The sequence below is a fragment of the Squalius cephalus genome (assembly GCF_949319135.1).
Source record: "Squalius cephalus genome assembly, chromosome: 2".
In the NCBI taxonomy this organism is placed as follows: Eukaryota; Metazoa; Chordata; class Actinopteri; order Cypriniformes; family Leuciscidae; genus Squalius; species Squalius cephalus.
This window is the reverse complement of record NC_137123.1, coordinates 6,688,125-6,713,640: the sequence shown is the minus strand read 5'-3', so window position 1 is coordinate 6,713,640 and position 25,516 is coordinate 6,688,125. Positions and strand designations below refer to the sequence as shown.

The following is a 25,516-nucleotide window of genomic DNA, read 5'->3' as shown; positions in this document are numbered from 1 at the left end:
GGAGCCTGGCTAGAGCCGTCACGTTCTTTCATTATCAAAACACTGATGGATCACATGCTGTAGAATCATAGGGCTACTACAATCATTAATGTAAAATTAATGACCCATATAATCAAAGATAAGACTCAATAAGAGCTCAGTGAATCAGACTACTACATTATGATTATGTCATCATCATCACATTACCAACATCACCTGATTCATTTTCTCTCTGATTTTCTTGCCATAACCAAAGTTACAGCAGCCAGAGAAAAACTAATGTTAGAAAGTCAAGAGTCCAGAGCCCATCTAAAGAAACACTGATCACCATCATGGTGATTTTTAAAACTCTTTTTAATAAATCAATTGTTAATTCTCAATAAGATCTTCTGTAGACGTCTGCCAGAAATAAAGTCAGTCTGGTTAGTAATAAGTGAAGCTGGTAATGCTGTTTGTGGAGTTGTTTAATCCTCCTCTGCTGAGATCTTCACAGATTTAATGTCTTCTTTTCTCTTCAGTTGATTTCATCTGTATTTTTTATGGTAAAGTACTGGGAACCACAGGTGATGGTTTATTTATTTTTATTTTTTTTTATCACATATTTAAGTCCGGCTGATGTTTATTTTTATTTTATTTTTAGTTTTGCCGTAAATTTAAGTCCAAAGTAAGGTTGCTACCATATTTTTTATGCTAAAACACTGGCAACCACAGCTGCCGGTTTTTACCATAAATTTCACAGTGTTTTTTAACAGAGGCAAACCTGTGGGAACGCTTTTTGACTTTCTCAGTTTGTGTAAATATACTTAGGGTTCAGAGTATTTATTTTTCCCCACATTAATTCCCCACATATCTAGTACAATTATGTGGTTTTGTTTTATTAACATAGTGTATACTTTTTTCTTGATATACCCCGAAAGAATGGAAGTAGTGCAGCAGATTAATGGCATATTTCGAGAGAATCGTTCAAATTGGTATAGAAGCATGAAATTTGGCACAGATACTCTCTAAGGGTCACTCTTTGGGAAAAAGGCGTTGGCCATCCAAAAATTCAACATGGCGGCCATTTTTTCAAGATGGCCGCTATTTCTGTCAAATGCTCATTATGTCAATCGTTCAAACAGTGATGTAGGCATAACATTTTGTGAAAATACTCTCTTCAGAATGTTTTTTTTGGAAAACGGTGCTTGTCCCTCAAAAATTCAAGATGACAACCATTTTTCAAGATGGCCGCCATTTTTCTTGAATCCTTAATTTTTTTTTTCAAATGGTGATGCTATCATGAAATTTGGTACAAATATTCTTAAAGGAACATTATCATGGAAAAAGATGTGTGCCACTCAAAAATTCAAGATGGCGACCATTTTCAAGATGGCCACCATTTCTGTCAGAGCTCAATTTAATGTGTTAAGGAAGGTTTTGTTTAATAGAGTAAACGTCATTACTTTCACTGTAGTTCTTGACTAGTAGTAATAGTATAGCTAAGTTTAGTGTCCCAAATGCTTTCTAACTGCCCCTCATCAATTAGCTAGTAATAGATGTATTTAGATAGCCGCACCTGAATTGACAGGTTGTGCCAGCGTGGGAGAGCCGAGCCAAGGGTAAGCGGGGCAATACATGACTTGTTCATGTATGCTTACCTGGAAGGTGTACAGATCACACGGGACTTAAATGGCACTGGATGAATGATCGGGCTAGGTGTAGGTGACCCGTACCTAGTTGTATCCCATACCTGAATGTGTACTATGTCTATGATTGAGGTGGTAAAAGGATAACCCCTCGGCCTTAATCAGACAACAAACCTCCAAAATGGCAAATGAAAATCCAATGTCAGCCAAGAGGCCAACTGATTGGATGAAAGATTGGGAACCCCTCCAATCACCACCTACCCATCATGTTTCTCAACATGATGGCTATAAAATGATTGCCACCAACATTCCACTCTTTCACAAGATGAACAAAATGCCAATGACCCTGGAACTGGAACGACTGGATGAAGGTGGTGGTATAGAAGCTACTTTGAGAAGGAACCAAGCGAAGTATCACTACAATTGTCGACTTCGGTTCAACAACACAAAGTTACTTCGTGCCCAGAAGCAACAATCCGATGCTCAATGTAGTGAGACAGATGAAGGCCAAACAAAGCATCGCAGAACCATGATGCAGAAAAGTCTAGATGATCAGGTTTGCTTTTTTTGTGATAACATATCTCCTGAATCTGACCTACATCAGGTAATGACACTGCAACTGAATGACAGACTACATGAATGTGCACAAACACTGAATGATGCTAAATTATTGTCTCAACTAAGTGGTGCTGATGCCATTGCACAGGAGCTGAAATACCATCATTTGTGTCTCATTCATCTTTACAACAGAGAGAAACTCCACCTCAGAAGGCTTGAGAAAGAGTCACAGAGTGAAACGATTCTACCAGCCATCTTTCTTATGGCTCTTTCTGAACTGGTCACCTATATTGTTGAAACCAGTCTTAATTCTGATGGTCCTTCCGCCTTCCCTCTCGCAGATACAGTGGGGAGAACAAGTATTTGATACACTGCTGATTTTGCAGGTTTTCCCACTTACAATCTAAAACGGAATCTAAAACAAAAATCCAGAAAATTACATTGTATGATTTTTAAGTAATTAATTTGCATTTTATTGCAAGACATAAGTATTTGATACATCAGAAAAGCAGAACTTAATATTTGGTACAGAAACCTTTGTTTGCAATTACAGAGATCATACGTTTCCTGTAGTTCTTGATCAGGTTTGCACACACTGCACACATTTTGGCCCACTCCTCCATACAGACCTTCTCCAGATCCTTCAGGTTTCGGGGCTGTCGCTGGGCAATACGGACTTTCAGCTCCTCCAAAGATCTTCTATTGGGTTCAAGTCTGGAGACTGGCTAGGCCACTCCAGGACCTTGAGATGCTTCTTACGGAGCCACTCCTTAGTTGCCCTGGCTGTGTGTTTCGGGTCGTTGTCCTGCTGGAAGACCCAGCCACGACTCATCTTCAATGCTCTTACTAAGGGAAGGAGGTTGTTGGCCAAGATCTCGCAATACATGGCCCCATCCATCCTCCCCTCAATACGGTGCAGTCGGCCTGTCCCCTTTGCAGAAAAGCATCCCCAAAGAATGATGTTTCCACCTCCATGCTTCACGGTTGGGATGGTGTTCTTGGGGTTGTACTCATCCTTCTTCTTCCTCCAAACACGGCGAGTGGAGTTTAGACCAAAAAGCTCTATTTTTGTCTCATCAGACCACATGACCTTCTCCCATTCCTCCTCTGGATCATCCAGATGGTCATTGGCAAACTTCAGATGGGCCTGGACATGCTTCGGCTTGAGCAGGGGGACCTTGCGTGCACTGCAGGATTTTAATCCATGACGGCATAGTGTGTTACTAATAGGGATCGACCGATATGGATTTTTTAGTGCCAATGCCGATACCGATTTTTTTTCATCAGCCTTAGCCGATGACCGATACGGGCTGCCGATTTTCTTGGGCCGATATTTGGAGCCGATACTGCTTTTGCTCACTCAGTTTACATCATAAAAATTACACATATATAATATATAATGATAACAACTGTTACAAGTCTCAATTAAGAAAGGAACATTTATTGAACTTAAAAAAAACAAACAATATTTGACAAATATTAAAAACGTGAGGTAGAACAAGTAAAAAAAAAATTCAGTGCTGAAAATACTGAAAAACATTTAAGCATAATTCAAATTCTGAAAATAAATATTTAAGCATAATAAATAAAATAATTTGACTGAAACATGTTATTCTGTGTAGTTGTCTGATATATGTAATCGTGATCTCCATTTTAAACAAAACAAAAACGATTTTAAACCAAATAGATTCTAAGTTTATCATGAATTAGGGATCGCGTCTAAAACGCGTGGAAAGCACGGCCGCTCCGCTTCTACAAGCGGTTGCGTCTGTTGTTGCTATGCAACCACGAACTGCTCTCTCCATGATGACGAGGAAGTAAGGATTAATTTATTTCTAGCCCTTTACAACTACATATATTTATGGAGATGAGAAATAAAAACCCGCCCTGTCCAGCTATGATCGGCTGTTCGGCCAAGCTTTCGATGTTGTCATGGAAAGGTCAGTTGTTTTTTTGTCACATGACCTGCGTGCGCTTGCGGCATTCTGAAAAGTTTAGATGTTTTCATCTCACCACGGCATAGGAGCGCCTGGACAAACGAGCGCGCTGCATCGCATGCGTGTTTCAACCGTGTCGCTTCTTTTATGAGCACACGTCCAAACCTCAGTCAGGTGGTCTCTGAATAAAACTCCCACAAATATAACGGAATCACCGAACAACGTCGGCATTATTTAATCCTATGACCAGTGTTCGTAACAGCTGCCATATGCATATGGATAGCCTCAAATTTAGCTATTTGCAGCTCCCTAAATACAATGACAAGTAGTTTTATAGATGAGGCATTTGCGTTTTCCATTTGGACCCACAAATTTGCTTAGCTATAGTTGCACGTACATATAGAGCAACGTGTTTCCACTTTCAAAGTGTATTTCAGCTAAGTCAAACAGTTAAAAAAGATGCTTTGAAATTTTAAAACTAACCGTTGTCTTGAAGAGGCTTCCAGCACTCTGCTAGTGTGGGAGGGGCAGTGCATGGGCTGCACGTGAACTGCAGCTCTCCAGCAACACAGAGCTGCCTGTGGACGCCTGTCTGTAATTAATGCCGGGAAAAAAAACTATCGGTGAACACAGCAGCCGCGTATCGGCCGATGCCGATACACGTCAAACCCGCAAATATCGGCCCGATTTATCGCCCGACCGATATATCGGTCGATCACTAGTTACTAATGGTTTTCTTTGAGACTGTCGTCCCTGCTCTCTTCAGGTCATTGACCAGGTTCTGCCGTGTAGTTTTGGGCTGATCCCTCACCTTCCTCATGATCATTGATGCCCCACGAGGTGAGATTTTGCATGGTGCCCCAGATGGAGGGAGATTGACCGTCATCTTGAACTTCTTCCATTTTCTAATAATTGCGCCAACAGTTGTTGCCTTCTCACCAAGCTGCTTGCCTATTGTCCTGTAGCCCATCCCAGCCTTAAGCAGGTCTACAATTTTATCCCTGATGTCCTTACAAAGCTCTCTGGTCTTGGCCATTGTGGAGAGGTTAGAGTCTGTTTGATTGAGTGTGTGTACAGGTATACAGGTAACGAGTTCAAACAGGTGCCGTTAATACAGGTAATGAGTGGAGAACCGGAGGGCTTCTTAAAGAAAAACTAACAGGTCTGTGAGAGTCGGAATTCTTACTGGTTGGTAGGTGATCAAATACTAATGTCATGCAATAAAATGCAAATTAATTATTTAAAAATCATACAATGTGATTTTCTGGATTTCCGTCTCTCACAGTTGAAGTGTACCTATGATAAAAATAACAGACCTCTACATGCTTTGTAAGTAGGAAAACCTTCAAAATCAGCAGTGTATCCAATACTTGTTCTCCCCACTGTATGTGCAACCTGTACCAGCAGCGTATCCTTTTTTCTAACAGTGGCCCTTCCTCTCTGTGGACTACACCTTGCCGTGGTGGAGAGGCTTGTGTATGAACTCCATTGAACCTGAGAGCTATGCCGGCGGGGATTTTATATCCCTGGCAAGTTTAACTAAGCTGGACAGGTCAAAGAAGAGGAGGCAGACAAAGCAGACATTATAACTATTTGACAGAAATGGTGGCCATCTTGAAAATGGTGGCCATCCTGAATTTTTGAGTGGCACATACCTTTTTCCAAGAGAGTGTTCCTTGAAGAGTATTTCTGCCTAATTGTATGCTTGCATTACCATTTTAACAATTTAAATAATTAAGGCGAGACACTACGGGTGAATAGGGTAAAAATTATAACTAGCAGATATCACCATGAAACTTTCCCAGTTGATTACCTACATTAAGATGAGAAAAAAATGTATTAAAAGTTTTCTGTAATTTAATGTTTAAATAAGCAAATTAGGCAATATCTAATTAAATATGCGCTAATTTGTATATATTTTAAAAAACGAAATCTGAGTATTGGATAAAGCCAGATTAAAAATTATTTTTTCATTGTGTTCACATATTAGATGGGGAAAAAATACAGAGGCATTTATGGATATCTACGTTTGTTATCCTGTAAATCATAATATACTGTCAATAGCCTTAAAAAATGATTTTCGCCATGTTTTTTGGAATAAAATGTTATATAAATCAGGCTAGGAATAATATATTTACAGATCCCTCTGGAAATGTCTTCATAATATAACTAGGTACAAGACTGGAAAGATTGGTGTATATAGGTGCTACTGAAGTGGAGATTTCAGACTTGGAGTATGAGAGAAAGGTCTTTTTGAGAAAACGGGCTTTAAAGATTTATCATCAGCCAATGAGATTGCACATTCAGCCCTTTTACTTTCACGATTGGTTGCTGATAAAAAGGAAATTACCATATTTGGATCCGACAGCATTGTACAGTGAAGAGAGAGCTTTCCAGCGGTGCCTGTGATGACAGAGAGCAGACAGAGATCGCGGATCGGCGGGAGGATTTACAACGACAACTTTTGTTGAATTTACGCGAAATCTACAGACGCAAACAGACAAAGTGTAGTAAAATAAAGACCTAAATGTGTATTTCGGACTTTTTTTCACCACAGTCTGAAAGAAGACATGTTATTGAAGACAAATATCCAAAAATCTCAAAATTGACCAGTAAAAAAACAAACAATGTTTTTGCCTGCCATGTCTCACCTTAATATTCGACAGGAACAGTGGCCATCTTTAAAAATGGCGGCCATCTTGAATTTTTGAGGGAAAAGCATCTTTTTCTATTAACATGTCCTTTAGAGAGTATATTTGTATAAAATTTTATGCTTGGATCACTGTTTGAATAATTGATATAATAAGCATTGAATAGCAATGGCGGCCATTTTGAAAAATGGCCGCCATATTGAATTTTTGAGTGGCCAACGCCTTTTTCCAAAATAGTGGCCCTTAGAGAGTATCTGTGCCAAATTTCATGCTTCTATACCAAAGTGAACGATTTTTTTACTAATCTGCTGCACTAAAGTGAACTGTGACAACAACATGCCCCATAGGTGGAGTACATTATAACATGACCATATGAGAGATTAAAATGCTATTTGATCTAATAAAAAAAATAATAATAATAAAAAAACACATACAAGACAAACCAACATATTTCAATAAAATACAATTATTAACTTTTTCATATAAAATAATGGCATTTTTTAATAATTAAAAATAAAATATTTTTTTGAGTTTGACAAAGAACACACTGGAAAACACAGCTATACAGTATAGTTCAAAACATAATAATAATAATTAATAATTTTTGAACATTGACTCTCAGTCTGTATTCACATTTTTCTCATGTTTTCTCAATAGAATTAATAAGAGTATAGAATAAAAAAATCATAGTTCTGATAGGGGCTCATTGTAACGCAGTGTGATAACATGCCCCGCCAGCACAACTAGGATTTAAACCCTGCTCTGCTAGTTAGCAAAGCATTAAAGAACCATATCAATTGTTAAACAACAGATTGGAGATTAAAATAATATCGGATTTGTCTAATTTAAAATAAACACCAAAAATAGAAATGAAAAATTAACACAAGTAAGAAATTTACTTTAGCTATGGTTAAATACATGTTCAGTGATATCTTCCAAAGATTTCTGGATTTTGGTGCAATTTTTTTCTCTATATAGTGTAAATATGGCAACTAGTACGTAAGTACACTAAGTTTCGTCATGCTAGCATGTGTGGAAGTATTTAAAACAAGTGTGTTACAACTATGTTGTGCCCGCTCTCCCCTACATTAAAGGTGGTATCAGCGATTTCAGGCCCAAACATAAATGATCACATTCATCTAATCTTTCCTAACGATCGGCTAGCTGCCCGCCCCATAAGCATGCTGTCAAAAAAACGTGTCTCTCTAGGTAGCCTAGGCTCTGAGACCTGGGGGCTGTTCCATAAACCAAGATTAGAGTATAAGCCAGGCTTATTTCGGTTAGTCAGGCTTATTTTTGGTAGATTCGGTTTCATAAAGCAAACTTAAAATAGTTCAAACTCAGTTACCCTGGCAACTTATGCTGGGACACTAGCCTGGTCCAGGGCAGGCTAACTGTCAAGCTAAGCCTCAGTTGTTACACAGATCCTCTAACACTGACCGACAAGAACACAATGATATTACCACTGACACTCTCTCATACCATTATTGGACTTTATTAACCACTATTAGTCCAAAAATAAATACACAGTATACAGAAAATCAACTTAAATAAGGCTACAATGATAAATTAGACAATATAGACCTATATAGATAGATAGATAGATAGATAGATAGATAGATAGATAGGCCTAAATACAATATATGTACTACAGTTTTTTTTACTGGCTGAATGTTTTGTGCCCAAGATTTAATTAGATTGTTTTAAAGATTTATGAATACATTTCTCTCTGGTTTTGTTTGGCAGTTGTAGTACATGTTTATGATTAGAAGAACATTAGAACACAATCTAAAAAAAGATTTTTAAAGCAGAAGTTAAAATCACAAAATTAAAAATAAATAATTACAAAAGCAGAGTATAAATTTTAACTGGTAAGATGAATCTGAGCTTAGTAATTGACAGTATATTAGCCTACATTTGATTTACCCCATTACAATAGTTATTACCCCTTTACAGTTATTGCTATCATAAAAATACAGGTTTAAAATTCTAAGGCACATCTAATGTCCAAATAACAAATATTTTAGTATATATATATATATATATATATATATATATATATATATATATATATATATATATATATATATATAATGTACTTTATTATGTCTTTCAATTCAAACACATTTAACACAATTATACAAATGGACAGTTCCATTCCCACATCATATTTTCCCCCAATAAATATTCCTTATTTTTCCTTCTACTTTTTTTCTTTTGTGATAATACCCACCAACACATAGCCTAAAAACACACATGATTAGAACAATAACCAAAAAGTACATAGACACTTTTACATATGATTTAAGGGGGAAAAGACAAAAAAACAATAAATAAATAGTAATAAAAATTTAACATTAACATATTTATATCAAACTCTTATAATGACACATAATTCCTAATAGTTATTCAAGTAATATTATTTGAATATCAAATATTCAATATTAAATAAGTAAATAAATAAAATAACAAATAACTAGAAATAAAAGGGAGGGAGGGTTATATAAAAATGTAGTTAATAATATATATTCCTTTATTTTATGGAATATTCTTTGATTTTAGAGTTGCACATATCTTTTCAAAATGTATACATTTGCTCTTAATTTCATGTTATCCTCTCCATAGTGTACTTTAGAAACTAAATCAAACCACTCATTTAAAACTGGGGATTCTTGCTTTCTCCAAAAAAATATTGCATTAAAAGCTGTAATTCTCAGCTTTCTAAATAAGTATACATCATCTTTATTAAGTAGCATAGGTCCTATACCCAAAACTATATTTTGTATCGCTATATATTTAGTTTCTTAAAATCTTCCCTGACTTAGGCTACTTCACTGAAGTACTTCTGTTCGCTAGAAGTTTACTGCAACTTATCCAACATCCTAAAGATAAATTATTATAATTAGAAGATATTTCTAGTGTTATAAAATATCGCATATTAATTTTCCGAATTTTCCGATTTTAAGAATTATTGCGCTTCTATTTGGCGCGCATGCGTGCAGCAGCGCTCGTTCAATATGAAAATTAGCAGCAAAATGGATACATTTGCATGACTTTCGAACATTTACAGATGGAGAATATAACTGCATGTAAAGTTTTGAACTGAGGGGGAAAAAACATGTCACAAACGCATAAAACAGCACACAATATACGCTGTTTGATGGTGGATCGATTTGATCCACGATCGACCTCTAGGGCTGCTTCAGAAACGCGTGCACACGCAATTATGTAGACTAGATAAACCTGGATCAAATTAGTGAGATTGCGTGAACTTCAATTACCTTTTATGGAATCATTTTAGCCCCAACTTATTTGTTAGGCTTATTCAAGTCCGGTTTTGGAGTTTAATCCCCGCTTTTCTAAGCGTCTTTTATGGAACAGCCCCCTGCTCACAAAAACAGTTGGTATCAACATCACTCAAAACCAAAATAAATAGTGTTCCAACCAATCATCGACAGGGGCGGGGTTGTGAGGTTTTCGCGTGCAGCCGTCATAGGCAGCCGTGCACGAGCAAAAAACCTCACAACACCCGCCCCTGTCGATGATTGGTTATGGGGCGGGCAGCTAGCGGATCGTTAGGAAATATTAGATGAATGTGATCATTTATGTTTGGGCCTGAAATCGCTGATACCACCTTTAAGGTCAGGCCCCAGGGCAAATGAACCAAGGGCGCCCTTCTAAAATATATATTTTCGTTACCTAGATGTATAATTATACAACATACAAAAAGTTTTCAAAACACATTCAACAGAACATAAGTTGTTTATTTTTTTACATCATTTTTTTTGTTTTTTGTTTTTTACAAAAATTACAATAGAAAATAAAATACAATACAATCTTCAAGATACAATCTTCATATTTATAACGGATTATCACCTTAAAAACCGTGACAGGAACAAGCAATGCTCCTACATATAGTTGATCAACTAATTCTGTCAACTCAACTAATTTAATGAAGAAGAGCTGCATAAACTACTAATTTAATAATGTCAGCCAAGTAAGTAAATGTATTGATTAGGGCTGGTTTGTTTAAAGGGGTGGTTCAGGATTTTGGACATCGGACCTCATTTCCAAGTTAGCCTGGGTGTTAGTTATCAGTGGACACAGTTTTCAACATTTTCATCCAGTCCTTGCATAGTTCGCCGGTGCTAGGCTAGCGCAAGTCAACGGTATCTGCTAGCCTGCCATTAAAACAGTTTACCCACTCCACAGTACACCAAAAGCAAATCAATTATAACGCCAGACTAACGATGTAAATGTCTGTTGAGAGAATAATGTTAGAAATCAAACTACCCTTTCATCACATTGCAATAGTTATACTTTGTTCCCTGTATTTATTAGCACAGTCTACAACAGCGGCGGAGTGATATTAAGTTACCTAGGCAACTGAGAGAACCGGTCCACATGACAATCACGCAAGTGTATTTACCGCAGTACTACTAACCGGAGCAAAGTAAAATCCCGCCGCTGCTGAGAAACTAGTTTCAGTAAATGTAATGCGATCATTGAGTAGCAAGAGTAGTTTGATTTTTAACATTATTCTCTCAACAGACATTTACATCGATAGTCTGGCGTTGTAATTGATTTGATTTTGGTGTACTGTGGAGTGGGTAAAACGTGACACTTCACATTAGATGCTATTTCATCTAAATAAGTTTCTTCTTAGTTTTTGTATCAGTCATGTACATTTGGGGTTTATATTACATCATATATTGTTCAATGAATGTGTTTGGCATTATTTGGAGTCATGTGTGTGTCACCATGATGGTGTTTTGTGTTTGTGTGTATGACACTGTGCACCTTCTTTACATTAACATGTTTCTCGATTCGTGGAAAACCAATGGTGGTGAACTTTGAATCATCATGTGCTTTTCCTTTTTATCTCCTGTATTATTATGGGGGTTATCAGTATATTACCAAAGTATAAAGCAGATTTTAATACTTTAGTGAATTTGAATGATTACGTTTATCGGTTAAAGGTAATACAAAATGTGTAGTCCTTATAAACACAGAGATGTGTTAAATTTGACACAACATGTGTTGTCCCTGAGCACACACACTACATGTGTTAAAATCTACACAACATGTTTTGTCCCTGAGCACACACACTACATGTGTTAAAACTGACACAACGTGTTGTCCCTGAGCACACACGCTACATGTGTTAAAACATTTTTAACACATCTCTTTTTACAGTGCAGTGTTTCGTAAACAATTCTGCAGCTTTGAAAAGAATTGTGAGTCAATCATTCAATGATTCATTTATAAACACAGCTAGTTGCTTTGTTACTGAATGTAAGGACTCAATGACTCGCTCATTGAGAAGACTGTGACTTACTGGTTTTAGTGTAATATATTTTAAAGTATCACTTCATTTTTCCATCATTGCATATTGCTCTATTGAACATTTTTCATTGAAAACATTTTTTATTTCATAAAGTTATGCATAAAGGTAAAGAAAGCACTGGGAAATAAATTTAGGGGGCAAATATTGTCCCCTAATGAAAAAGGTATGACTGAAGTCCGGAAGAGAGGGGGAACGCAGAAGGAGGAACACCATTCTAAAAAGTTGGATCCACTGCTCTCACCATTAGTCCACAACTGCTGAAATCTTGCTGAATCCACAATCTTACTGAAATTGCTGCTTAATAAAATAGTTTTTTTTTTTCAGTTTTGCAGTTTATTATTGTTTATTTTTGTCTTCATGCTGATTTCTGTCATTGCAGGTATAAATATAACACTGCTGGAAGGACGCAATGTAAGTTGAGTTTCTGAAATTGAAGTTGTAGAGACTCCTATCAATAATAGTCCAAACTGAAGCAGTGCAATAACATGTGCATTTTAGATATGTGTATAATCTGAAATATGAATGTGCTTTTCTAATAATTGCTGATGGTTTTGGGGGGAATTCAGTCCATATAAGCTGTGAATACTCTGCATACAAAAGCCAATTGAAAGAATGAGTTTGTGGACTCGCTAATTAATTAATAATAGAAATTACTACAAATTCCCTTGTTATTTGAGGAGTAACATAAAGCTTACATAATAAAATGTTGGAAATATGTAACTGTCCGTCATTCATTTATTAGCCAAACCAGGGTTTTGGGTAAGCGGGTCCACAATAGCTTTGAAGCCTATACTCTCTGTCAACATCATTGTTCTGCATTCAATATGGGGGATTTAATGCGCAGAGAAAGCTGTCCACAAAGCTGTCCATTTCAACCATACATTCTCATTACTTCTTTTACAAACTTAAACTTCTATTCCAGTACTTCTGTTAGTTTGGATCAGGGCCAGCTCAAGGCATAAGCGAACTAAGTGGCTGCTTGGGGCCCCCTGGCCACCCCCTGCACTGAAAAAAAAATTATACTTTGGATTGACTTAAAAAAAATTGATGTAATTTGTAACAGCAATTTTTTTTTTAGATTTTCTCAATTTGTATTTATTTATTTATAACCAACACCATCCGATCACTTTTTTTTTTCATCTGTCAGTTATAACTCATATACTACGACAAAAAAAAGTAAACATATAAGGGTCAAGAGCCCAACTAAAGCAAACACTGATTACCATAATGGTGACTTACAATTTATTATTTTCTCCTTCAGTGATTCTGCTTGTTAACATCAGGTGTCTTCAATAATGCTCAATCATCACTCAATTAATCATTTAATTATCTCATTAACTTTAACACTCTTGAGTAAAAAAATAATAATTTTGGTTTGACATTAAATCAAAAATAATGGTTTTAACTAAATCATAAATACAATTTGAGAAAATCTAAAAAAATTAGCTCTAACAAATTACATCATTTTTTTTAAGTTACATTTACATTTACATTTATTCATTTAGCTGACGCTTTTATCCAAAGCGACTTACAATTGCTATACATGTCAGAGGTCGCACGCCTCTGGAGCAACTAGGGGTTAAGTGTCTTGCTCAGGGACACATTGGTGTCTCACAGTGGATTCGAACCCGGGTCTCTCACACCAAAGGCTTGTGTCTTATCCACTGCGCCATCACCACCCCCATTAAACCAAAGTATAATTTTTTTTCAGTGATAGAGGGCGTATCACTTACTTTGAGGCAAAGTGAAAACAGAAGGTATAAACTGAAAATCACAATTTTCCATTGGACCAATGCAAATATATATTTTGAATGAATTGCACTGATGTTTCACTTTTTTCAGTGTTTTTTTTTCATATTAATTAACTTAAACAAGTGACATGAATGAATGAATGAATGAATGAATGAATAAATAATTCAAGACAAGTAAAATTCTGATTTCATGATTAATATACCTGCCTACATCTGCTGCTGTGTCTGCCAGTGCTTGAGTCATGAGCATAACGTCGCGTGCAGACAATTCGTGCGCAAAGTCACGGTAATGTTAAGCCATGATACAAAAATTTGATTTGATCAATGATTGATGATTGACATTTAAATCAATGATTTATCCTTTAAATTTAATGATATTCAGAACAGAACAAAAATAAAAAAATAACTATAAACAAGCCAAAACTAAATAATTTAAAGCGAAAGTGAAAGTAAGCGATTCACGATGTATTTGGATGGTAAACTATTCTTTATTAGAGGCTTCTTTGTACTTCACTCACGTTCCAATATCGACGGAAAAAATCATCCTTTTCACACGCAAAAATGTGCTTGGAAACATCACAGTGGAGCGGTGCTTACTGTGAACGGTATGAATTGTACTACTGACTATTTAAACAGAGCAGTGTAATTTTTATGTTAGGTTGACTATTTTATTATTATAGATTTATTACGGCTATAATGAACAGGCTGCGATGTCAAGATTGCAATGCTGGAATATGTTTACAGTTTGTTTTCAGAAGTTTCAAAGAGTTAGTAAAAGAGTAAAGAAAAAGTTCAAACTTTAACTACGCGTGGTGGGAGGGGGGCCCCCAAATCAAATTCAGTTTAGGGCCCCCAAAAGGCTCGGGCCGGCACTGGTTTGGATACAAACACTGTCCACTGTAGCGAGCGAAATACAGAAAAGCACCTTTAGAAAAGTATTTTCATTTCCACCAGTAGGTGGCGACAAATGTTTAAAAAAAGATATGTCATTGAATCATTTGTTAAAGAAATTCGTTAAAAAACACTGTCTGTGTCTCATTTCAGAGGCACTCAGCATACCCGGTTAAAGTCATCACTCACACATTGTAAAATTCTGTCTTCTCAATTTTGATTTCAGAGTCAGACTGAAAAGCTTCAAAATCTTCTAGAGCAGATCGAGAACATTACAGATCAAGAGCTTACTTTGACTGTAAGTCTTCAAGAGAATTTTTTATATATATAAAATAATCAAATCAAATGTAATTGTCAGTTACATGATTGAAATTGCAGGTCTGATTAATTGGCTTTCTTAACATTTACATTTACAGTATTTTTTTTTTTTTTTTCTGATCAATAAATTAGACTCCAGTGAACGAGGTTTTGAATATGGTCCTCAACACTTCAGGAGAGATTTCAGAATCTTCATCATCAGTCAGCCCAGCTGAACTAGCCTCCAACGGAAACCATGTGTTAAAAGCCAACGAGAAACTCATCTCTACATTGGTGAAGCCGACAGACACAAATGCCAGTGTCAGTTTTACTCTTGCTGCTGTTGGTGAGTGGAGAAACTGTTATTATTGATGATGAAACTGAGCTTATATATGATATAGTTTATATAGAAAACACCCGCTTCAGCCACAGTCTTAGAGTCTTTTTACAAGACACCGTTTTCAACTAAAAACGTAAAACTTTTTATACGTTTTGGCCGTTCGTTTCCACAACAACAAAGAGTCAGTTTGGATGCCTGAAAATGCAAAGTTTTGAAAACTCAAAGGAAACACTTCTGAGTTTTAATATATTCAGTGTGCAGGTGTTGCAGATGCTATTCAATCTATCCATATTTCAGTGCCAGACAGGAAGAATTGAACAATTTGCAATGCAGCAAACTTTTATTAAACATGCAATTTATAACTTGTTGCAACTGTCCCCAAACCTATCAGCCATGACACACTTTGACACATGCTAACTATGTCACTAAGAAGTCAGCAAAACAATAATTTAAACTAAGTAAGTTGAAATGTTACTTTCATACCTCCAAAACAAGTTTTATTCAATAAATTCAGCAGCAGATGTTGAATACGTCTACTGTCTTCTTGGTTGGGGGGAGGGTCTAACTGTGCATCTGCAGTATGAGTGTCATCACTCTAGCTTGTTTCTGATTGGAGAAAAATTACATGTTGCAACCATCCCCTGTTGCAACACTCCCCGGTCTCCCCTACCCTAAGATGAATCAACTAAAGATAAAAGAAGACATTACATCTCTCAAGATCTGTGCAGAAGAGGATTAAACAACTCCACAAACAGCATTACCAGCTTGACTTAATTTAACTCTGGGGATTTTGCTGTGTACAAAGTTAACTGAATAGTTCAAACTAGTAATTAGATGAAATAGTTATTTTATTTTAGTCTTTTTACTGTTTTTTTTTTTTTTTTTTTTTTCTCCACATTTGTGCAGATTGAATCAACTTTAATAAAAATAAATAAATAAACATAACTGTTTATTTTCTAAATCAGAGGTTGAAATCTTCATGGTTGGACCCAGTGTCACCTTAGATAAAATCCTTCGACTTGACACAACAAATTCTTCTGTGGACATCGATCTCATTGGGATCGCCAAGAACAACAATGAAACAAGTATGTGAGATGTGTTTTAATACAACATTTTAAATAATACATTTTTAGAAGATATATCACTAAACCACATTTAACTAAAGGTTTTAATGTGTTGAATACAAGTTTCTTCTGTTTCTGTCACACAGGATCAGCTGCTGTGGCTTTCATGAGTTATAACACAATGGAGAATCTACTGAAGCCAGACTTCTTCAACACATCAACTGACACGAATAAAACCATGATGTCCACTGTGATCTCAGTTACTCTTCTCAAAACCACCAACACTAAACTCACCAAACCAGTCAACTTCACCCTCAAACACATCAGAGTGAGAGACTGAAATGTGTTTTTGTCCAACCTGAGAACTGATGAACATCTGAAAACATCTAATATTCAGAGTTATACTATTACTATATACTACATGTTCTTTCTTCTTTTTGCAGGAGTTTGACCCCAACGGTTCTCTGTCCTGTGTGTACTGGAATATCAGCGAGTGGATTGTAGATGGTTGTTCTGTTTTAAAGACCAACAGAAGCTACACTGTGTGTTCCTGTGTTCATCTGTCCACATTCGCTCTCATCATGCAAACCAGCCGCCCATCAGAGAACGAGAACATTTATAGTGAAGAATTGAAGAACAGCACAGATTTGGCACTCATGTACTCTGACATGTTTCCTCAGAGCGACTCAAAGCTGGACGTGTTGAATTTGGTGTGTGTGATCGTGGGGCTGGTGTTCTTCAGTTTGGCCCTGTTGACCTTTGCCCTTTGTCAGTGGAGTCCTGGAGTGAATAATGTGGCTCGAATCAACCTCTGCGTGAGTCTTCTGTTGGCTCACCTTCTGTTCCTGCTCACACAACAGTTCCTGAGCCTCATACGCCGTCATCAGGTGAGAATGATGAAGGAGCCCTACAGCTCAGCACAGTCTCACTGAGAATCATCATAACCATCTCTCATGATCTCCAGGTGTTGTGTGCCGTGATATCAGGTGTGCTGCACTTCCTCTTTCTCTCCGGCTTTGTGTGGATGTTCATTGAAGCTGTGCTGCTCTTCATCTGTGTGAAGAACCTATCACAGATCAGCTCCAAAAGGAGGGGCGTGCTTAGGAGTGGATTCCTGTGTGTGATTGGATATACGGTTGCTCTGGTTGTGGTGGCTGTGTCTGCTGGGGTGAATCCTAAAGGCTACGGAAGTGAAAAGTGAGTTTAGTTTGAACGACTCAGAGATCAACACCTTCATCCTTCCTTCGTTTGTTCATTTAATTATTTTTCTTCCTCTAAACAGGTGCTGGATTAAAATAGATAAAGGCTTTATCTGGAGTTTTCAGGGACCTGTTTGCGTCATACTAGCAGTAAGCACATTTCTCATCATGACTTTGTATTAAAAGGAAAAGTGATTAAAGATTAATGACTGTTGTTTCTCTTACTGTGCAGTTAAACATGATTCTCTTCATCTACATCATCATCAGTCTGACCTCCACCTTGAAAAATCTGAACGCTGAAGTTTCACATATGAAACGAACCAAGTAACAAACAATATGATTTGAACACTCCATGAAATGTGTATATATATTGTTATATGCTGCATGTTTCTAGATACCTTTAACCTTATTTTGATTATTCTCAGGTTAGGTAAAGTCAAATGTGTCCTAAATCATAAGCATCTGAATTTTCATCCTCACAATCCACAGGTCAGAAGACTTCTTCATGGTCTGTTCAGCTCACTTTTTTAGAAATCAAAGACTTTTGGCAGGAGAGAGTAGCAAAAGAGTTTCTTAGTTTCAATTAAATATAGTTTTATTATCTACAGGTTAATTAGTTTACATATAAAGTACTAATATATAAAAAAAAACAAGACAAAACAACTTCAAGAGTAAATCGTTTACAAGCGTTGTAACACCAGAGAGGCCATTACGAATCAGCGTCTGCCTTCATCTTCTCCTTTCAGCCTTTTATAGACCATCTGATTTCTTGAGGTCGTCATCTTTGGAAATTCCCTCATAAATGATCAGTCTCTTACAGACAATTTATCCAATCCTAAGTCTTGAGGTGTCATGAGTTCTGGGAATTCATTCCTTTATAAGTCTTTATAAAGCCTTTCGCCTCTTAGTCTTCCTTCTTCAGACTTTTCTTCTTTGCATTCTGCGCTTCGTCCACAACACATCTGACGGTAATGCTTGCATTTATCTTCTTTCTTTAGCAAAGCTCTTTCTTATACGTTTTGTTCCTCTTCGTGCTTTTTAATTAATGCTTAAAACATTAAGTGTGGTATGTTTTTCTTTATAAACCACTTTCTTAAAAAAAATATTTTACAATAACAATTGCAGAGTTCCCTTTCGAAATGGAACTCCCACTGCGTCGAAATGACGCTATGGGAACCGCCTCAGCGTGACCAATGACTGAAGTACCTATAAAAATCCGCCAATCATATTGGCCCGCGTCAGCCATGACGTCATGCTCTGACGCACCCGGGAAGTATAAAGGGAGTGTTCGGAGAAAATGACATCCTCTTTTCGTCTTCAGGGACTGATTTACTGAGTACTTGAAAATGGATAAACCTGCAAAAGCATTTAGGAAGTGTGTTGACCCGTGTGAGAGATGTCTTACACCTGGTGACTTGCACGACCTATGTGTTTGGTGTTTGGGTGAGGAGCACGCGCGCTCTGCTCTCGAGGGGGCGGGGTGCGCGCATTGCGAGAGTCTACCCTTAAGGACTCTTCGTTCTCGTCTGTCCCTCTTCTCGAGGGAGGAGGGACAGTCTTCTTTGCCCCGCGGTTCGGGTCCCTCTCGCGCTGAGGCCGAGAGGAGGCTCAGATCGTGGGGGTCGCAAAGAGACCTCGCTGACGAGTTCGAGAGAGGAGTGAGTCTCTCTCGATCGTCAGCGCGGGACGAGGATGAGCTGCTGGCTGAAGATAACAGCTCTCAGGTATCTTCTGGACCAGCAGGCAGTGCTCCTCTGGTGTTTAACCAAGACGAGCAGGCGGAGCGTGAGGCAGACGAAGATATGTTATATGAGTCTGCCCAGCCCTCCTGCCCCGCGTATGAAGAACCGATGGAGGTGATGGAGCGGGCTGCCGCTAGGCTGGATTTGCCTTGGCAGCGCGTTCAGGAGGGAGCTGCTCGTGGAAGGCTCGACGAGCGCTTTCTCTCTGGCCACACCCCATCAGTCCCTTGGAGCCTTCCATTCCTTCCTGATCTCCATTCTGAGATCGTGAAGGCATGGAAGAACCCGTATTCCTCCCGCATCCATCGCTTCCAAACGAGGAGTTATTCCAATGTGGAAGGGGTGCGGGAGAACGGGTATGTGTCGATGCCTCTTGTTGAGGATACCTTCGCGAACTATCTAGCGCGGGGGGAGGCATCGACACTAAGAGCTCCAACCCTGCCATCTAAACCTCTTCAGACCACGTCTCGTCTGAATGGCAGGGCATACGCGGCGGCAGGTCAGGCTGGTGCTGCACTGCATACAATGGCCGTATTGCAAGCGTACCAGGCTGATCTGCTGAAGGACCTGGACCAGGGTCAGGGCTTATCACCTGATGCGGTAGCTGAACTGCGCCGCACCACAGACCTGGCTCTCCGGGCCACCAAGCAGACAGCTACGGCTGTTGGGCGTTCTATGGCTGCTATGGTGGTCACGGAGAGGCACCTGTGGGTGAACCTTTCAGGCATCGTGGAGAAAGAGAAATTATTTCTCCTTGATGCCCCGGTCTCGCCCTCTGAACTTTTCGGTACTTCTGTCGAGGCAGTGGTCGGGAAGTTTAGAGAGGCGAGGGCGCGGTCAGCAGCGTATAAATCTTTCATTCCGCGCCGGTCCAGGTCCCGCACCCAGACACCCCGGGGGTCCTGGCCCGTCTCGCTTTGAGGAGCACAGACAGGGCCAGCGGGACTCAGTCGCCGCTCGTGCCCCTCCTCTTGGTAGGAGTAGGACCATGAGACGGCACGAGGCCAGGAGGAAAAGGCAGGGGGTAAGGAGAGAAGACTTCCAGGGTAATCGTAATGAGAAGCGCCCTGGAAGAGGCAGATAATGGCCATTCTCCCTTTACATGCCCTGCCTTCCCTCTTTCCCCCTGTTTTAAGTGAAACTTCAGGCTCATGTGCTGGACCCATGATGATAATTTTAATCTGACGGTCTGTGTCAAGCTTATTATGCATCTTTGAACGTAGAACAGGCTGTTCCTGTATTGGGAAGTGATATTTTTTGTTATGTTCTGCAAAATTGAGTTTTGGCCTCCGTTCTTCCTTGCAAATAAACGTTTCTGTTTTGTTAAATATGTGGCCTCCGCTATATGGCAGGCCATATTTACCTTAAACTGTGCATGGTGTGCATTAGACTTCCTCTCCTGTGAGAGTCATTTTGCTGAGGTTTACATACGTTTACGCTTTGCAGTTACATCTTTAGAGCCATGAGCCTTGGTAAGATAAGCTAGATTTCCTTGATATATGTGTTAGGCCTCCTCTCCATTGAGAGTCTTCTTGCTGAGGCCACCATATACATAGGTTGGCTTTGATGGATAGATATATGTGTTAGGCTTCCCCTCCATTGAGGGTCATCCTGATGAGGCCTCCATATACACTTTTCTGTCTGTAGCTACCATGCAAACAGCTTTGCAGGTAGAGCTGGGAAGTGGCCCCTCCCCTTTTTGGTAAAAAAAAAACAAAAAAACAAAACAAAACTGAACTCTAGGCCCTTCGCTCCCTTCGCTCTGTTAATGTGTGAGTTAGGCTTCCTCTCCATTGAGAGTCATCCTGCTGAGGCCTCCATATATGCAGTGCATGCCTTAGGTTTAGGCCTTCTTGCGAACAGATTGGTAGCTATCATAAGTATGTCTCTCTCTCTCTCTCTCTCTCTCTCTCTCTATATATATATATATATATATATATATATAATTAGCTATATGTGTTAGGCCTCCTCTCCTTCGAGAGTCGTTTTGTTGAGGCCTCCATATACACTACGTTTGCTGTAGACCTGCCTTGCTTTGGTAGATATGTGTCAGGCCTCCTCTCCACTGAGAGTCTTCCTGCTGAGGCCACCATATACATAGTTAAGCTGTCTATGGTGAGATATGTGTCAGGCCTCCTCTCCACTGAGAGTCTTCCTGCTGAGGCCACCATATTCATAGTTAAGCTGTCTGTGGTTAGATATGTGTCAGGCCTCCTCTCCACTGAGAGTCTTCCTGCTGAGGCCACCATATTCATAGTTAAGCTGTCTGTGGTTAGATATGTGTCAGGCCTCCTCTCCACTGAGAGTCTTCCTGCTGAGGCCACCATATTCATAGTTAAGCTGTCTGTGGTTAGATATGTGTCAGGCCTCCTCTCCACTGAGAGTCTTCCTGCTGAGGTCACCATATTCATAGTTAAGCTGTCTATGGTTAGATTGTGTTAGGCCTCCTCTCCATTGAGAGTCTTCCTGCTGAGGCCTCCATATACATAATTAAGTTGTCTATGGTTAGATATGTGTCAGGCCTCCTCTCTGTGACAGTCTTCCTGCTGAGGCCACCATATTTGTATTTTTTGCCTTTCCTGTTGAGCTCTGCAAAGGTTGAACTTTCACTATTTGTGAATAAGTTCTGGAGACCATGTGAGTGTGCAGGCTTCCTCTGCTTTCGGAGTCTTCCTGCTGAGGCCTCCGCTTCCCTTAGGTCTAAACAGGTTGTTGGCTTCAGCACTAAACGTGATAGCCTCCCTGGTCATAGGGGTCGACTTTGGTCCCCCGAAAGTAGCAGGCCAGAGACCTTTTTGGCTCGGGGCCGTACTCCCTTTAAGGAACCCTTCCTGTAGATGTGGTTTCCATGCCTTGAGCTGGAGCTCGGCAGTGGCCCTAGGGAGATGTGCTACTGTTAGCCTGACGTTTAAGCAGTAGGGGCTTTAACCTTGGGTTATTGTGTTTTTTGTGCTTGTTACACTTAGTTGTTTGGCATCCCCTTAGCATGGTGGCATTGGTATAGACGTTCCCATAGCGTCATTTCGACGCAGTGGGAGTTCCCTTTCGAAAGGGAACGTGCTCAGGTTACATATGTAACCTATGTTCCCTGAGAACAGGGAACGAGCACTGCGTCTCCTTGCCATGCTTCCGGTCTGCTTACTCAGTCCCTTCAGACGAAGAGGATGTCATTTTCTCCGAACGCTCCCTTTATACTTCCCGGGTGCGTCAGAGCATGACGTCATGGCTGACGCGGGCCAATATTATTTGCGGGTTTTTATAGGTACATAGGGTTTTATAGGAACATAGGTTACATACGTAACCTGAGCACGTTTTTCTTCATAAACCACTTTCTTAATAAACGAGTTTCAAGTGTGGTTGATTACAATACAGAAGTGTTCTACAGACAAAAGGCATACTTATAACAGGACAATTGCAGATTTTCCACAACAATATAATCAATAAATATATATGAACTCTCCATCTTTCTCTGCAGGAATATGATATTTAAAACACTGGCTCAGTTTGTGGTTCTTGGTTGCTCCTGGATTCTGGGTTTCTGGAAGGAGCTGGAGATCCTCTTCCTGATCTTGAACTCCCAGCAGGGAACCTTCATGTTCCTGGTTTATTGTGTCCTCAATAATCAGGTCAGACATCAGTACAGACAGTCTACCAGAAAATCATTTCTCACCTACTTTATATTAAAGGGTTAGTTCCCAAAAATGAAAATTAGCCCATGATTTATTCACCCTCAAGTCATTCTAGGTGTCTATGACATTCTTCTTTCAGACGAATACAAGATATACAGAGATATATTTAAAAATGTCCTGGCTCTTCCAAGCTTTATAATGGCAGTGAATGGCCGTTTCTGTTAATAATCCATCCATGATAAAAGTGGGGGGTTAACTGTACGTACACACCACCGCCGACTTGAGCTGCAAAGAAACTCTGGCCGCCCTGTCAAGGACGCTTGTCAAAAAGTACGGGGAAGCTTGTTGACGCTTTGGCCGCTCTGACGTAGCAGCATTCTATGTTCAATCATGGGAGGAGAGAAGTGTCACACCATGAAATGTAAACAGAAAAAACAAGCAATATATTGACACACTGCCGGGGCTTTCTCTCTCTCTGCTCGTTCTTATATATGACCTGTCAAGCGCACCCTGTTAAACTGACAGGACTTAAAAACACAGGCAAACTTTCACTCTATGATGGTTAAACTGTGCAATTAATCCGCGAATCACATGTGTCAAGGGCCGGGGAGCAGCTGGCCCGTACGGTTACTGAATCACAGATTAACTACGATAGCCTACCTATTCTTGACATCGCATATCCTGACTATCGTGGATTCGTACATCGCAATATCGATGCTTAAATGATACATATTGCAGCCCTACTGGTAAGACAAAGACAAATTTGAGTATTAAAATATTATAAATCATCAACTCTGCCAGCTATTTTATCCCATGCCTCGTTCTTTTGTAACTGGTCCCTATAAGCAAACAATATCATAAATGATAGGAAACTTTGAGATTGATTGGTTGCTGGCGTTTTGCCGCTGCTTGCCGCTGAAATGCGTCATAGCTCATTACCATAAAGTTGAGCTACTTTCAACTTTCTGATTGACGCTCTGGTCGCTCAAAACTTATTTGTGATTGGTGTTTTGTTTTTCTCTATCTCCGTGTTCGTCATTACGTTGCGCGTCAGGTCAAGGGTCACTCTTTCACCGAAACGGCCATTCACTGCCATTATAAAGCTTGGAAGTGCCAGGACATTTTTTTAATTTAACTCTGATTGTATTCGTCTGAAAGAAGAATGTCATATACACCTAGGATGACTTAAGGGCGAGTAAATCATGAGCTAATTTTCATTTTGGGGTGAACTAACCCTTTAACCCTTTAGAGCCGGCTGTGTTGTTGCGACACATACCAGCAAGCTGTATTCATTTGACCGTAACTCTTCAACCGTTTGCACTATCAAAACCATTCAAATTGCCCCTGACAGTAGACAACATACACTTTTCAAATCAAAATATGTGAAAAACACCTATTTTAGCTTCAGGTTCTAAAGGGTTAAGTTAATTTTTCATTTCTCATCTTCTAAAATTAAATTCTTGAAAAATAACCTGGACATGTTCTGTGTTTTGTTTTGTTTTTTAACCAGAGTTTAAAACTATTTCTCTTCTCATTCTTGTCCAGGTCAGGCAGCAGTACAGAAAGTTCTTCAGATGTCCATCAAGAAACAGTGAAGACATAAGCATCCATATTCAGCGAAGGAAGTGTTATAAAAGTGATTCTGTCGTGACTGTCTCCGTTACAAATTTCACTAGTTAACATGCTATATATTTACAGCGGTCAATACACTTATGTAAATCTATAAATTTCTTTAAGTGCAACATTTCTTTGGTAGATGAACTACCATGATTTTTAGAGGCTTGTATACTGGGTTACACTTTTAATATGCTAAAAAAACAATAAGATAAAGCAATTATTTTTCAGTTTAAAGTGTTTTATTAAAGCAGTGTGATATCTGTAACATTTCAACTTATTTTCTATTAAACAATCTATTCAAAACTCAAAACATATTCATAACTCATAATCTCACAATCCAAAAAGATCCCACAGAAGTATCCCACAGAATTTGTGAATAAACAAATTTAGTTTCACAATTAAAAACAATAACATAAATTGCCTGTAATAAAACAGAAAAAGGTTCCATATGATTTTGCATAAGAAATGAACCACAATATCAGTAGTCTAAATAATTTATTTTAAATAAATCTAGTATTTGTTACAAATTTGTCCTCTATCTGACTTTGAGCTTTTGAGTTTCTCACCATATAACTTCTGCATCAAGTGTTGTTTCACATACTTAGAAGAGAGAGGATCCAAGCATCACTTTGAGCCACCACTATATTGGAAATGACTTTTAGTGGCATGTGAGGAAAAACTCAGTTTATTAGTAGTGGTCAGATGTAAGACACAGATCAGGGACAAACACTCAGGTGGCAAATGAAGCAGGGACGAGATGGCGATCCGGTGGTGGTGTGGTGATCAGCGTGCTCGAGTGAAACAACAGGAACCGTGGAACATCCAGACGACACGAAGAACTGACGAAATCCAGACGAGGAACTAGCAGACGAGGCACGGGAACAGGACA

General features: G+C 38.9%; 2 protein-coding genes across 2 annotated transcripts in view; both read left to right on the top strand.

The window, feature by feature from the left end:
- Positions 1–25,516, top strand: part of LOC307154798 (B-cell receptor CD22-like) — a gene marked incomplete at both ends in the record, with an annotated part of 258,223 nt that overhangs the window by 13,613 nt on the left and 219,094 nt on the right. The window lies entirely within an intron of this gene.
- On the top strand, positions 12,481–24,613 carry LOC307154719 (adhesion G protein-coupled receptor E3-like; the record flags this gene model as incomplete). Its single annotated transcript, XM_079864805.1, has 11 exons — positions 12,481–12,508; positions 14,966–15,037; positions 15,190–15,382; positions 16,342–16,461; positions 16,587–16,768; positions 16,884–17,327; positions 17,405–17,637; positions 17,723–17,789; positions 17,872–17,963; positions 22,857–23,018; positions 24,556–24,613. The coding sequence occupies exons 3-11, from the start codon at positions 15,214–15,216 to the stop codon at positions 24,611–24,613; spliced, it is 1,527 nt and encodes a 508-aa protein (XP_079720931.1). The 5' UTR covers positions 12,481–12,508; positions 14,966–15,037; positions 15,190–15,213.